The 16,026-nt window shown below is 43.4% G+C and overlaps 2 protein-coding genes across 7 annotated transcripts in view; both read left to right on the top strand.

Moving 5' to 3' along the window:
- Positions 1-4,010, top strand: part of CUNH7orf31 (chromosome unknown C7orf31 homolog) — a 39,461-nt gene extending 35,451 nt beyond the window's left edge. For 3 of the 5 annotated variants that reach the window (XM_029567554.1, XM_008841490.3, XM_008841489.3), the window contains one exon: positions 2,802-4,009. In XM_029567554.1, the coding sequence (XP_029423414.1) occupies positions 2,802-3,620 (819 nt within the window). In that variant the 3' untranslated portion in view covers positions 3,621-4,009. Of the gene's footprint in view, positions 1-2,801 lie in introns of all 5 variants that reach the window. The other 2 variants (XM_029567556.1, XM_029567555.1) reach the window with 1 other exon arrangement.
- Positions 4,011-10,751: 6,741 nt separating this feature from the next.
- LOC103740800 (cytochrome c, somatic) lies at positions 10,752-13,530 on the top strand. 2 transcript variants are annotated; one of them, XM_008841488.3, is made up of 3 exons: positions 11,741-11,896; positions 12,755-12,931; positions 13,179-13,530. In XM_008841488.3, the coding sequence occupies exons 2-3, from the start codon at positions 12,763-12,765 to the stop codon at positions 13,325-13,327; spliced, it is 318 nt and encodes a 105-aa protein (XP_008839710.1). In that variant the 5' UTR covers positions 11,741-11,896; positions 12,755-12,762; the 3' UTR covers positions 13,328-13,530. The 2 variants fall into 2 exon arrangements, with proteins under 2 accessions (XP_029423411.1, XP_008839710.1); XM_029567551.1 differs by lacking the exon at positions 12,755-12,931 and having other exon boundaries at positions 10,752-11,896.
- The last annotated feature ends 2,496 nt before the right edge of the window (positions 13,531-16,026 follow it).

Raw genomic sequence — 16,026 nt, 5'->3', positions numbered from 1 at the left:
GCGGGCTGAACAGGGGCCAGGGAGCAAGCCAGTAAGCAGCATTCCTCCATGGCCTGTGCTCTAGCTCCTGCTTCCAGGTTCCTGCTCCGAGTTCCTACCTTGGGCTCCCTGACGAACTGTGACCCAGGAGATGTAAGATAAATAAACCCTTTCCTCCCCAGGTTGGTAGTGGTCAGAGTGTTTTTTCACAGCAATGGAGAAACAAATTAGGACAGAAATTGGTACCAGAGAGTGGGATATTGCTGTGACAGACCTGACCTTGGTGTTTTGGGGAGGACTGTGGAAGTGTTTGGAACTTTGGGCTGGAAAAGCCATTGCATGCTCAGAGTTTGTTGCTGTGGAGCTTGGAACAGTTATGCTGAAAGCATTGTAGACAATAAAGGCCTGGCTTGTGAAGCTTCAAAGGGAAGTGGAGACTATCAGGGCTATTGGTGTGAGATTTTGAATTAAGAATCTGTGGGTTCTGGTTGGCTGGGGTTGAAGAATGAGCTCTGATTAAGAAGAGACCAGAACCTGAAGTAAAACCTTCGCTTTACTGGGACAATTGATGCTGGTTAGCTGGGGCTGAAAAATCAGCTGTAAGCAACAAGATACCAGCATCACTGTGGTGAAGCCTTCTGGGAGGCATTCCCTTAGAGTCAGCACACAGAGGGGACCCAAGCCTCTATCTCAAGCTGGAAGCAGGACTTGGTAATGTGTAAGAGTCTCCTGCAGGGTTCTGGTGTTGAAAGCATGAAGGGGTCACAGAGAGCAGAGGAGGCTTGGCACTCTGAGAGGCCAGGAAAGGCCATAGGTGAAAGTGCAGCTTCAGTTACAGCAAAGACCCCAGACTTGAAGGGGTCATGGAGAGAATCTGAGACTTTGCACCCCAGAGGCAAGAAGAGGCCATTGGTGAAGGTGTAGCCTCAGTTTCAGTGGAGACCCCAGCTTTTCGGAGATGCCAGGACTGTGTCGACCACCAAGGAAGGACAGGGGTAGGTGTGGAATGGAGCTGGCCTGGGTCTGCAAGATGAGCTGTGTGTGCTGTGGACCGCAGAGTCAGAGAAGTGGAGCTGACAGAACCCTTTGGAGCCAGAAGATCGTGAGTGAATCCTAGATGTCCAGCCTGGAGTTACTTTGCTGGACTTTGGTTTTGTTTAGGTGTGCCCGATTCCTCCCTTTGAAATAAGATAGTACTTGTTTTGGATTTTACAGGAGCCCCCACTTAAGAGACTTTTAAAGAGGCTATGGACTTTTAAGTGGATGGATTTTTTAAGGACTGTGGGGTTTTTAAGGTTGTACTGTCTTATGTTGTGATATTAATGTTAACATACCTTGGGGACAAGATTTGGAAAGGTTATGGTTTAATAGTGATGTGTGTCAAGTTGACAAGGGGTCAATTGTACTGGATAACTTTTAGTGTGACACACCTGGGTTGAGGGAGCCTCAATTGGGGAATTGCCTTCATTGGACTGGCCTGTGGCCGTGTCCATGGGGCACCTTCTTGATTGTTGAGTGATGTGGGAGGGCCCAGCCCACTGTGGATGGTACCACCCCTGGGCAGGTGGGCCTATGTTGCATAAGAAAGCAGGCTAAGTAGGGGCCAGGGGAGCAAGCCAGCAAGCAGCATTCCCCCATGGCCTGTGCTCCACCTCCTACCTCCAGGTTCCTGCCCTGAGTCCCTACCTTGGGCTTCCTGATAAACTGTGACCTGGGAGATGTAAGCTAAATAAACCCTTTCCTCCCCAAGTTGGTAGTGGTCAGAGTGTTTTGTTACAGCAATGGAGAGACAAACTAGGATAAGTGTTTTGCCTGCATGTATATAAGTGCACTAGGTGTGTGCAGTGTCCGCGGAGGTCAGAAGAGGATGTCGGATCCTTTGGAACTGGAATTATGGACGGTTGTTAGGCATCATATGGGTGCTGGGAATCAAACCCTGGTCCTGGAGGAATAGCCAGTGTTCTTAACCACTGAGCCATCTCTCCAGCCCCTTTTGGGGGGGGGTTTCTTTTTTTTGTCTTTTTGAGACAGGGTCTCCCTATAGCCCCAGCTATCCTGGAACTCACTGTGTAGACCAGGCTGGCCTCAAACTCACAAAGATCCACCTGCCTTTGCCTCCCAAGTGCTGGGACTAAAGGTCCAGCTAGAAATTTCACAAGTTTTAAGTTAGAAAAATGCATACACCTCTATAATTCAGACCTCTGAATGCTGTCATCATTCTATGAAGCTCCCTCATGCCTTTCCAACTCCACTCTTCCTCCTTCTCCCCCACCAGACATAGCTCTATTAATAGCATTCTAAATATGCTAAACGTAATTGAATTCATATTTTTCAATATTTCAAAAGGAAACACAGAATAGGGTTGTGGATATAGCTCAGTGGTAGAACATATGCTTTGCATGCTGTGTTCAGTCCTTAGCACCAATAAACAGACATAAACATAACACCTCAGACCAGTGTTTTTCAAAGCACAGCATGTAGCCAGCCTTAACATTAAGTTCCTGAGACACTTGTTAAAGTGCAGGCTCAGGGGCTGGGAGGAAAACTCAGTAGAGTGCACGAGTTTGTCCCCCATCACACATGCCTCCAAAATAAGAAAATGTGTCCTATATGGCCTAAAGCCGGTAAAGGTGAGAAATGTGTTTATCCAGGCCAGAATTTCAGCGTCTTTAAATGAGTATCGTAAATAAGTATCTTCAAGAACCTTACCGTGGGCTCCTCTACCCCTCTCATGTTTACTGAGATAGTTAAAAATGATATAATTATAATGCCATGTTTATATTAATCAGTTTATTTTCTCCCCTTTTATTCCAACACTATAGCAAGAAAAATTCCATCCTGCCTTAAAACCTTCCAGACCTTTGGAAGGGCGAATTGCCAGACTTACTCAGAACCGACGGCCTCTGGAGGCTTTTGTCCAGCAAGGGCCAACTTCCTGTCCAGATTGTACCCCTAGAGCTCTGTGTGCTTTTCATACGTTCATACCCAGTTCTATAGAAATGATGGCATGGAACGATAACCTACTGTCTGGGATGACCCATAAAAACCAGGATATCGAAGAGAAGATCAAGGAAGAACAAGGCTTGATGTCTACCTATACGCTCCCAACTTGTTACTCAGCAAAAGATCTGACTAGCCTTTATGACATAAAACCATTTTCAAAAATCACAGACACCAAAAAGACAGATGATTTGTACTGGAGACAGCTGGCATTAAAACCCCTACCCATATCCTGCTTTAAGTCAAACCACTACATTGACTATGAATCTTTTAAATCTGCCTTCAGTGATCCATACGCTGTGTGTCAAAACCCCATCCACCTCAGTAAGTCTAGTATTCTACAAAGCAAATCAGATATGGACTATTTCACTTATGACAATTGTTTAAGTAAACCAGAATTGTTGGGCTTGGACATGGAAAGCAATGAAGAAACAAGACCTATTCTGGGCTGGATTCCTAGAGCAAGAGTGGCCAAGCCTCAGACCAACCTGCTGGATCTTAGGAATTCATTTTCAAAATCCACTGCACGGAAACGTTTCCATAATTCCATCCTCGAAGACCATAAAGACCTCAGGGATAAATTGCACTCGGGGATGAAGCACCAGTTCTATGGCCACAATGCCCATTATTTCTATAATTGAGACATTCCTTCCCTTTTAAGACCCAGCCTCTTGCAAGAAGGTAAAATATATCACAGAATTCCCTGCATTTGGCTGGATTCTGTTTCTGTATTAAGCTATAATGACCTTGTTAATGAGATTTGTGTTTTCAAGAATTTAAGTTAGGATCTGGTCAGAAGGACCCAAAGTAATGTTCTGACTTTTTGAAGTATTTAACAGTTTGTCAATAAAATAAGAGCAAGAAAAAATTTATAGTCTTTAGCCTCATTTTAAAATTATACCCTGTGAAGAAATTTTCAAAAATCAGGAAAAGCAACATGTACAACAAAGTTTACATCGTTTTGTGAAAAATGTAAAGTTGAAAAAATTCAAATATTGAAAAACCAAGAGAGGATTATACAATGTATAGTGCTGTAATAAAATATGTCAAAACTATCTCCTCATGTAAATGCTTGCACAAAATAACTTATTTGGAAGAGGTAAGACTGAAATGCCAGTTACCTGAGGGCAGGGTGGCTCTATAAGCCATCTTAATAAAAAGTCTGTGGACCAGTCAATGGGAAGATGAAGCCCCACGCGTTCTGCATCACACATTGCAGGGTAGCTGTGGTTCCTCCCCTTTAGCCTCCTGATGAAACAGCTATATTACAAAGAAAATTATTTTGTGACAGTTTAGCCAATTTATTAGATTTCTAATTTTGGCAAGAGAAGATGACTCTATCAGTTATTCTAGAGGCCAAGATCATTTTTTGAAGTGTTGACCAAATGTTTAGCTAACTCCCATATTCAAGCCAACATATCTACTATACCAAGAGGTACATTTTTTTAAATTAAGTATTTGTGTGTGTATGTGTGTGTACTCATGTGCATGTGTGTCACAGTGTGAGTGTGGAGGTCAGAGGATAACTTTTGGGAGTCAGTTCTTTCCTTCCACTGTGGATTCCAAGGGTCTAATTCAGTCAGCAAAGGTACTTGCTGCCAAGCCTGAAGACCCATGTGTGATCCCAGGATCCATATGATAAACGGAGCAAACTCTGGTCCTCTGACCATATGCAACATGGCACATATACCCCTAATACATACACATAAGTAAATGTATTATTTTAAAACAAAACACAAAATGTAGTTGAGCAATAAGGCAACATTAGTCCTGTATCTGTGGGCTGCCAGATGGATACTGTGTATGCAGGCATAAAAATACTAAACCCCATTGCACATATCCATCAACGAGAGCTTTTTTTTAATCTTGCAAACCTGAAATTCTATACCTCTTGAGGTTAAACTTATAGAGGTGTGAGATGGAATTTGCTCAAAGGATTACTCATGTGTAATAGAAGTTGAGAGCCCCATTGCCACAGCTGAAGCTGGAAAGGCAGAGAAGTAACATGGTTAAGTCAGAACCAGATCATCCAATGGTGTACCTCTCAGTATGAGGCCAAAGGCCTGACCACTGGGTAGGTCCCAGAGCCCAAAGGCCAAAGAACCTAAAGTTCTGATTTCTCATGACTGAAAGGGGTACTCCAGATCCAGAAGGGACAGCACTGGTTTGCCTTTTCTTTACCACTTTGTTCCTCCTGGGTCCTCAACCAATTGAATGTGTTCACTCTGGATGAAAGATCTTCCTTCCTTGGTCCACTGATTCAAATGCAAGTTTCTTAGAAACACTTGACTGAGAAACCCAAAAGCAGGACTAGCTACCTGGGTATTCCAGAATCAGTCAAGTTGACACCTCAAGAGCTAAAGAATTCTAGGTTTGCAAGATTAAAGGAGTTCTGTGCATAGATGTTAGCTGATTGCCTAACAATGTGACTATACTTAAATTTCACTGAACAAAACATAAAAGTAGTCAAGATAGCAAATTCTATGTGATACATATTTTACCACAATAGAAGGGGAAAATTAATCTATAACCAGTCTATTAGTAAAAGCCCACATCTACCTCTACCCATATGTACCTCTTTATTCCACTCCCTAGCCTGACTTCAAAATTATGGTAGCTAGCATTTGTATGTAGATATCACACACACACCAGCTTCTGGTGAGGGCCTCATGGCAGACAGCATCATATGGTGGGAAGCACATATGGAAGAGGTCCCATAGACGGAAACAAGAGGGACCAGGTTTGTTCTTTTATAATGACTAGCTCTCAGAAACTACTCCACTCAGGAGAAAACTAATACAGTCTTCCAGCCCAGCATCCAGTTCTGCTTAGAGAACCAGGGGGGCACTAGTACAAAGGGCTTCCAAAAAAAAAAAATAGTCATGATCCATCTGCCTTCCATTTGGCCCTGACTCTTAAAAGCCCTAGCATCCTTCAATTCTGTTACATTCGAAAACAAACTTCCAGAACATGAACCTCTGGGGGACAAACTCTACCTAAACCAGATCCAAATCATAGTAGGCAGCCATGTGTTTAATTGGTTGTTTTCATCCTAAAGAAAAACTACTTTTCATTTTCCCCAGTGGGGGAAGAAATGGTTCCAACTACATCAAACTCCCTAGGTGACAAATTCTGTCTTAATGTTTATATTTCAAAGGAATGATCTTCAGACCTGAGAGATCTGTTACTGCAAAGGTTAGAGTAGGGACTCAGACCCTTTAGCCTTTCTAAGGGGACATTTAGAAGGAGGTGGGAATGATCTCTTTGCCCTCTGTAAATAGAGCCAAGGATGTTTGTTTATCCTTAAAATTATAATAAAAAATGTAATTTAAAGCATTTTAATTACAATGAGCCAAGGATTATTTTTAAAAGTAACAAGGCAGATTTTGAATTAAAGGTAATTTTAGAGATGAAAATTATAATCACTAAAATACTAAAGTGCATATACTAAAATATGCTTTTCATAAGGTTTAAGGATGTGCTGGTACAATGGCTCAGTGGGAGAAGGCACTTGCTGCCAAGCCTGACTACCTGAGTTTGATCCCTAGGCTCCACGTGGTGGAAGGAGAGGAGAGGACAAGTTGTCCTTTGACCTCCACACATAATAAATAAATAAATAAATAAATAAATAAATGTAATTTTTTTTTTCTTGAGATAGGGTCTCCCTGTAGCCCCAGCTGGCCTGGATTCACTATGGAGACCAGGCTGGCCTCAAACTCACAGAGATCCGCCTGCCTCTGCCTAAATAAATGTAATCTTAAAAATAAGTTTTGCAAAGTATGGTGGCTCACATCTTTAATCCCACTCAGCACTTGGGAGGCAGAAGTAGGCAGAGCTCTGTGAGTTTAAAACCAACCTGGTATACATAGTGAATTCCAGGCCAACCAGAGCTACATAGTAAGACCCTGTCTCAAAAACTTGTTTTAAAGGTCTGGAGAGATGGCTCAGCTGTTAAGAGCACTGACTGCTCTTGCAGAGGACTGGGGTTCAGTTCCCAGTACCCACATGGCAGCTAACAACCATACATGACTCCAGTTCCAGGGGATCCAACACTTTCTGACCTCTGTGGACACTACACAACACTGGTGCGCTTACATACATGCGGGCAATGCATTCATACACATAAAGTAAAAACAATAATTAAAAAATTGTTTTAAACTGGATGTGGTGGCGCACGCCTTTAATCCCAGCACTTGGGAGGCAGAGGCATGAAGATCTTTGTGAGTTCGAAGCCAGCCTGGTCTACATAGTGAGTCCCACTCCTGGGGCTACAAAGAGACCCTGTCTCAAAAAAGACAAAAAAAAAAAAAAAAAAAAAAAAAAAAAAAAAAAAAATTTTTTAAAAAGGCTAAAAAAAAAAAAAAAAAAAAAAAAAAAAAAAAAAAGAAAGAAAGAAATTGTTTTAAAAAGGTTCAAGAACAAGTAGGACTAATACACACACACATACACACCACATGTACACACACCACATGTACACATGCACATACCACATGTACACACACAGACATATACCAAACGCACTCACCATTACTTACTTCCATGGTGATATAAAGAAGTCTCTCTTTGTTGGTCAGTCTTTTACATCTGTTAGAACACCTACTGCTCTTTAGGGTATAATTTTACTTTTTGTTACTTTTCCTTAGGATCTCAGGCTCAAGATTTCTGAGGTGTGGGACTCCTGAGGCTTGTGTTGAAATGTTCCTCTGTTTCCTTCTGTCAGACATCAGGATGCACTTCCTGTTTACAACGACTTTACTCAATTTTACAGATATTTTCTTAGACTGTGCAAACAAAATCAAACCCTAAACCTGAATGGGAATAATTTGCAGTTAGGAATTCACAGAGGAAATGTATTTTGTCCCAGGCATTACAAGGGCAAGACAAATGAGACTAGCCTGGTTCTTCCCTTTACCAGTGAGTAATTGTTTCATGCTTTAGATTCAAACATGACAGCATTGTGTAGGCGTCTCTGCCAGTGCTGTCCCCCTTCTCCTTTGCCACCTGCTGAGCTATACTTCTGTCTTGCTGAGCTTCTGGTTCAGCAAAGATTCTGTAACTTCAGCAAACGTGCTTATGATGGTCCTAGAACCAGCATGTGCTTAGCACAGTATTCCTGTTCCTGCTCCTCACCTTGCACCCTGCCTCCAAACTCTTGTAGCCTCACTTATATGCTTTGATTGGGGAGAGGGGACATTTTTCATCAGGAGTGCACCTTTTTTAAAATATGTCACCTACCACGTTGCTGGAAAGAGAGATAAAGTTTGCTTTAGAATGGCTATACCTCTTACCAGCCACTACCCATCCTAAGGGATAAGCTCAATATAGGCAGCGCAGATAAAAATGAAAATAAACCAATGTGCAAAGTTTCTTTCTTCTCACATAATTCTTTCAAGTATGTTGGGGTTCTGTGGCTGTTGTTAGGGGGGTTGTTTGTTGCTGTTTTTGATCTTTTTGAGACAGGGTCTCTCTGTAGCTCCAGCTGGCCTGGAACTCACTATGTAGATCAGGCTGGCCTTGAACTCACAGAGATCCACCTGCCTCTGCCTCCTGAGTGCCACCATACCCAGCTTGTTTGTTTGTTTTTTAAAACAGAGTTTCAGGTGGGTCTTGAACTTGCTCTGTAATCCAGGATATGCTTAACCTTCTGAGCTGCCTGCCTCCACTCCCCAGATGCTGGGATTACAGACATGTGGCACCACATCGGTTTTTCTAAGATGCTGAGGATAGAATATAGGGGTTTCCTGAATGCCAGGCAAGCACTCTACTACCCAATGAGCTACACCCCCAGTCTTCTCTCAGGTATACTGAGTAGATAACACTATGAATCTCTTTAGAACTTTAAAGCAAAGGTAACACAGAACTTGTGGCACCCCCCTCCCCTTACTACAGGAGTGATGCTAAATGTTTTTGTTGTATATTCTCCTCACCTCTTCATTATTTTCAGTAACAAGATTCTTTATCCACAGTTTCATTAGTTAGAATTTTTTGTTGTTTTATTGTTGTTTGTTTTATTTTTTTGGAGAGGGTCTCCCTAGTCCCAGTCTGCCTGGAAGTCACTATGTTGACTAGGGTGGTCTTGATCTCACAGAGATCCACCTGCCTCTGCCTCCTGGGGGCTAGGATTAAAGGCGTGCACCACCATGCCTGGGTGTGACTAGAAAAATATTAAGAGCTGTTTATATTCTCTTCCTCGTGGGAATACATTTTGTTTGTTTGTTTGAGAAATGGTCCTTCTTGTTGCCCAGCCTGGCCTTGAACTGGCTGAGGATGAACTTGACTTTCTCATTCTCCTGCCTCCACCTTCCCAGTGCCAGATTACAGGCATGTGCCATTGCACAAAAATTGCTTATGAGGTGCTAGAGACGGAACGTAGGGTTTTGTGCATGCTAGGTAAGCACTCTACAAACTGAGCTGCATCCCCAGTCTATGGGAATAAGGGTTTGTTTGCTTGTTTGTTTGGTCTTTTTGAGACAGGGTCTCCCTTTAGCCACGGCTGACCTAGAACTCCCTATGCAGACCAGGCTGGCCTTGAACTCTCAGAGATCCACCTGCCTCTGCCTCCCATGTGCCTGGATTAAAGGGCGAGCCACCATGCCTGATTTGGCAATAAACAATGTCAATCTGGTCATTTGGTCAACTGAGTATCTGGTGTATCTACAAGATCTGCAGTTTTATGTTCTTTGACGTTGTCAGCAGTCAACTCATAAGAACAAAGAATAGCAACTTCTGATGCCATGAAGAAAAGATTCCAACAGAACGATTATCTTAAGGATCACATTTTCTTTAGAGAAATATGGATGACAATTTCAGGACTTGGTTTAAGGACGCACTGAATTCCAAAGTTTTGCTGAGCCAGGACTTTTAAAAACTTGAATAGTTTGCCAAATGAGTCTATACACCTAAATTCTTGATGAACCCTCCCCCAACCCCCACCCCACAAAAGTCTTGAAATTGTATTGTGATTTGTGTTTTATAGTAAGCCTGTGGCAGTAGCGTGTGGTGTTACAGAAAGTGGAATTAAAGTTGGGACACAGTTCGAAACCAATGAAAATACAGTCAGACCTGCACATCTGAGGATTCCACATCCACAGATTCAAACTGCAGATCACATCACCTACTATGTAGTTAGACTTATAACTGCTTTCATATTGAACAAGTTTAGATTTCTTTGGGTCATTTTCCCAAGGAACACTACATAGCATTTATATTGTCAGGTATTATAAGTAACCTAGAGATGGTTTAAGTAATGGGGAGGCTGTGTAGGATATATACAAATATTACATAATTAAATCAGAGGGACTTGGGCACCCATGGATTTTGGTGTGGGTGGATTGTTCAACTGCCCCAAGGGTATCTAGGAACAACTGCACTCTACTCATAAAGAGAATGGTTTGTCTGAAGAAGATCGTAGGATTGCCCGCGAGCCGGGACTCTGTCCAGCAGAGTCCAGGAAAGACGACACAGACACCAAGGTGAGGTTCAAGCTTCTGTTTCTCTTTCTCCTTTATTCTCTCTTATTCTCTTCACTATGATGCTGGCTCTCTATTACACACTTCAGCTCTTTATATAGCGTTTCCAACAGCCCTCCCCCCAGCCGGTACCGATCAGGGCTCACACACGTGCAGCGGCCAGGCAGAGTGTAGCTCATAGGCACGTAGCAAGATCATCAGGCTGGCAGCACCTGTTTGGCCTCTCCATACTTTAGAGTAAGCAAGCGGGAATCACGAGCTTTGGCAATCAGCCAAGAGTTGGAGTAAACAGCACGAGGTTTGGCAGACAGCCAGGGCGCCATCTGGCTGACTCAGCTGTGCTCGCTTCCCACATAGGATCTGCTTGGAATGGATCTAAGGTGATTTAGATCAGTCTCCTAATGATGTTTGGAGGAAGAAAGATGCTAGAATGGAAGCTCCACTTAGGTAAGTGCCGGACACCCAACACGCACTAACAAGCAAGACTAGACAGAACCGAGGAAGGCAAGAGAAGCTGGTCCGAGCTTAGCGTCCGAATCTGAGAGACAAAAGAAAAAACTCCCAGTGACGGAATTCAACGTGCGACGAAGAGGGAGCTTGTTTTGAAGTAGAACTGGAAATTGTACTAATTAAAACTTCCTTTTCCAACGTGGATGATTAGAAGCGCTGCAAGTTCCCTAGATTTCAGGAGTTCTCAAATCACGTTTCTTCCTAAAATCTTGCCTGCACACACTCCCTGATATTCTCCACACACACGAGAGGAAGTGAACAAGGAACTTCAGGGAGTAAAGGACCAGGAAGGCAATCCTTCCCTGTCTTGGACGCCCATCACTGGAAGAGCTGGAAGATGCCTTAACTGAGAGAACGCCAAACAAGAACAAGGTCAGGAGCAAGCGTGCACTTGGAAGGCAAGGGTCAGACGGCGCAGCCGAGTCAGTCTCGACCAAGCCTGGGTAAAGGTCGCCAGGAAACCTTTTATAAAGTCAGGGCGAGTCCTTTTGGGCGGCGGCCGAATGAGCCCCTCAAAGCTGGCTAGAGCTGTCACCCGAGCCCAGGGACGCCCTTGCTCCGATAGTCGGCGCCCCTCCCTCCAAGCGCAAGCGCAGAGGTCGGGGTGACGACAAACCCCGCCAGCCCCAGGCTCTCCGTCTGACGTAAGCGCCGGGCAAGAGAGGCCGGGAGAGGAAGGGCACCGGCGCGGCGCATCCTACCCTGCTGGCCCGGATGCGTGCGCAACTCGCTGCGGCGGGCCTGGATACTGGAGCCAATGAGGAACGGCTACGTCACGGCGCACCGGCCGGCGCTGCTGCACGTCGGGCCCAGCGAGGGCGGAGCGAGTGCGGTTGCACCGACACCGGTACATAGGCGCGAAGCGGCGTGTCCTTGGGCTAGAGAGCGGGACGTCCGGCTTCAGCGGGTGGCGATCGTGTGTTGCCGAGCGGAGAGCGGTGAGCACGGACGGGGAGCGTAGAGCCCAGGCACGGCTGAGGCGGGCTTTGGGGCGCGAACCTGGCCGAACGCCCTGAGGTGCAGGCCCGCGCGGGCGGGAAGGGCCCGGAGCCAGTGTGCGGTCGTGCGCGGCCCAGACTGTGAGACGTCCGGGCTCCGGCCGGGGCTGGAGGAGGCAGAGCTGCGGGGCGGTCCAAGGGGCTCCCCGCTGCGCCCCCTTGGCAGAGCTTATCTTCGAGGAAGGGCTCGGGTCTTTTCCTGGCCATCCATCGGGCATTCCAAGGGTTGGCTGCTTTGGTCTTCGGGAGACCCGCCCGTGTAGGTGACCTCGTGGTCACCCCTGGGATTGGTCAACACCAGAATGAGAAGCACCCTGCCCCAGCCCTTTTCTGTCTTCTCCTACACCAGTGCTAGAGAGAGTGACTTAACCTCTTTACCCGAGACCTCTTTTTTCTTTCTTTCCTTAATTGATGTGTTTTGCCTTATCCCTAGAAGTGGCTTTAATTTGCAGCACAAATAAGCATTCTGAGACGTGAGAATTTCAATGGTTTTGGTTTAATGGAATTGAAATTTAATTTCAGATTTGTGACTTTTTTGACCTTGACCTCATCTTTTGGAACTGAGTTTTGAGCTAGGTTTCCATTTCCCTTCCTTGAGCGTTAGCCTGAACACAGATCTGTTTTAAAGGATGTTTTCCCAAATAGTGTGTTTGGCAATAAAAAAGGGTCTTGCAAGTGTACTGTGTAAGACAGTATTGATTCTGGTACTTGATAAGACTAGTTGAGTGACTTGAATGATCATTGGTTTCCATTGTATGTGGTACTAGAAAAAATTACTGTTGGGTTTTTCATTTTTAGAATTAAAAATGGGTGATGTTGAGAAAGGCAAGAAAATTTTTGTTCTGAAGTGTGCCCAGTGTCATACCGTGGAAAAGGGAGGCAAGCACAAAACTGGACCAAATCTCCATGGTCTGTTTGGGAGGAAGACAGGTCAGGCGCCTGGATTTTCTTACACAGATGCCAACAAGAACAAAGGTAAGAAGGAGACGGTTGCTAAGTCAGACAGCACAAATCGCATGAATTACTATTATTATTTTTGGTCTTTTTGAGACAGGGTCTCCCTGTAGCCCCAGCTGTCCTGGAACTCACTATGTAGACCAGGCTGGCCTTGAACTCACAGAGATCTGCCTGCCTCTGCCTCCCAAGTGCTGGGATAAAAGGCGTGTGCCACCACGCCAGGCCAAATTGCATGAGTTTAACCAATGCATCCTTTTCTGTTTAGGCATCACCTGGGGAGAGGACACATTGATGGAGTACCTGGAGAATCCCAAAAAGTACATCCCTGGAACAAAAATGATCTTCGCTGGGATTAAGAAGAAGGGAGAGAGGGCAGACCTAATAGCTTATCTTAAAAAGGCAACTAATGAGTAATAGCCACTGCCTTATTTATTACAAAACAGATGTCTCATGGCTTTTATGTAACATTATTTAATTCATACACTAGAATTCAGATCATGATTGGCTACCTATTTTTGTTGGACAGTCCTGATTTAGATAAAATTGACTTGTAAAGTGAATATCTTTTAAAAAAAGATTCCAGTTCCATAAATATCACTGCTTTCCCTTTCTGAGGAGATGATTGGATTTAATTAACAGTGTACAATTTTTCACAAAAATGGAAAATGCTTCCTCAAAACTTATTGAAGATTGGTTTTATACTCAGATTTATATAACTGGTTATATGCATATATTTTAACCCTGGGGGAAATTCTCTTCTCTGTCTCAGAACTGGGCGAGACAGATGCCAACAAGAACAAAGGTAAGAAGGAGACGGTTGCTAAGTCAGACAGCACAAATCGCATGAATTACTATTATTATTTTTGGTCTTTTTGAGACAGGGTCTCCCTGTAGCCCCAGCTGTCCTGGAACTCACTATGTAGACCAGGCTGGCCTTGAACTCACAGAGATCTGCCTGCCTCTGCCTCCCAAGTGCTGGGATAAAAGGCGTGTGCCACCACGCCAGGCCAAATTGCATGAGTTTAACCAATGCATCCTTTTCTGTTTAGGCATCACCTGGGGAGAGGACACATTGATGGAGTACCTGGAGAATCCCAAAAAGTACATCCCTGGAACAAAAATGATCTTCACTGGGATTAAGAAGAAGGGAGAGAGGGCGGACCTAATAGCTTATCTTAAAAAGGCAACTAATGAGTAATAGCCACTGCCTTATTTATTACAAAACAGATGTCTCATGGCTTTTAATGTAACATTATTTAATTCATAGACTAGAATTCAGATCATGATTGGCTACCTATTTTTGTTGGACAGTCCTGATTTAAATAAAATTGACTTGTAAAGTGAATATCTTTTTAAAAAAAGATTCCAGTTCCATAAATATCACTGCTTTCCCTTTCTAAGGAGATGATTGGATTTAATTAACAGTATACAATTTTTCACAAAAATGGAAAATGCTTCCTCAAAACTTATTGAAGACTGGTTTTATACTCAGATTTATATAACTGGTTATATGCATATGTTTTAACCCTGGGGGAAATTCTCTTCTCTGTCTCAGAACTGGGCGAGACTCACCCGTCTTTGAATTTGTATTCACTTGCTTGTTACAGGCAGTGGTTAATGGTAAGGAAGCAGCTGTCTGTATTGTATTGTTCTTGACTCTGCCAGTTTAATTAGAATTCCCTATATCAAAAGATGCTGCCTTTTACTACTGAAAGGCATTTTAGTGTGGTTTGTGTATAGTATCAAATAAAGGATATTTAACACTTCTCAAAAAAAAAAAATTATGGCTATGCATAGTGGCTCATACCTGTAATCCCAGCACTCAGGAGGGTAAGGCAGGAGGACACTGTGAGTTCCAGACCAGCCTGGGCTACAGAGTGAGACCTTGTCTCAAAAACATAAATAAATATATAAATAAACAGCTGGGCATAGTGGTACATGCCTTTAGTTCCAACACTCAGGAAGCAGAGGCAAGCGGATCTCAGTGAGTTCAAGGCCAGCCTGGTCTACATAGTGAGTTCCAGGACAGCTGGGGCTATAGAGAGACCCTGTCTCCCAAAAGTGCATAACCTCCACATGCACTCTGAATAAATAAATAAATAAATAAATAAATAAATAAATAAATAAATTTTAAAACTTAGCAGTAGTAAAAAGTGTATAAAATTAGAATATAAAAATATTTTTGCAGGGCTGGAGAGATGGCTCAGCAGTTAAGAACACTGACTATTCTTGCAGAAGACCTGGGTTTGAATCCCAGCACCCACATGGCAGCTAACAACTGTCTGTAACTCCAGTCTCAAGGGATCTGACAGCCTCTTCTGACCTCTGCGGGCATTGCACGATATGGTGCAATACCTTAGTGTGGTTTGTGTATAGTATCAAATAAAGGATATTTAACACTTCTCAAATTTTATGGTTGGCCTATAAATTCAGATGCTTTTAAAAACCAGCATGGTAGATACATTAGCAAGTTAGACCTTTTTAATACTTTATTATCAAAACTAAGTTATGATTCAAGGTTGTCCTTAAACACCTATTCAGAACCAAGAGTGGCACTGCTGTGCATGTGTGATTGGTGTTGGTGCTTTTTGCTAACTCAGTAGATAGATTAAAACAAATGAGGTATTTGTAATGTATCCCACAGCAAGAGAAAATAATTTAAAACAATCACAGATCATTATTTTCGTTGTGCTTGATTTTATGACTAATACCACTGTATTCAGTCAACACTCACTTGCACTGCCCACAGCCTTTAAGGCTGGAATTAAGTTTGCCTGGTAAGTTAGCCAAATCTATTAAGTGGGGGCTTTGGTATCAATCAGCTGAAGGCTTTGTTGCATAGATGGTACCTCCATGTTCTAAGACTACCTAGACTTGAGTAAAATAATGATGTGAAATGTAAATCCTGTAATAAATACAAAAAGGGGACCTTCTTAGCTAAAGGGCATGTTTCTCTTAGAAATAAGGAAAGTGAGACAAAAAAAGCTAGCACTCTATAACTCAACCTGTTCCTAGTTTTTCATTGTAGGTGGCTGGTTTAGTGGTATCAGAAGTGGAAGTCAGAAGTTGTATGTGACAGCATACACCTTTAATCTCAGCACTTGGGAAGCAAA

Source organism: Nannospalax galili, unplaced genomic scaffold (assembly GCF_000622305.1).
Source record: "Nannospalax galili isolate Female #2095 unplaced genomic scaffold, S.galili_v1.0 scaffold158, whole genome shotgun sequence".
Lineage (NCBI taxonomy): Eukaryota > Metazoa > Chordata > Mammalia > Rodentia > Spalacidae > Nannospalax > Nannospalax galili.
This window is presented reverse-complemented; position numbering and strand designations above follow the sequence as displayed.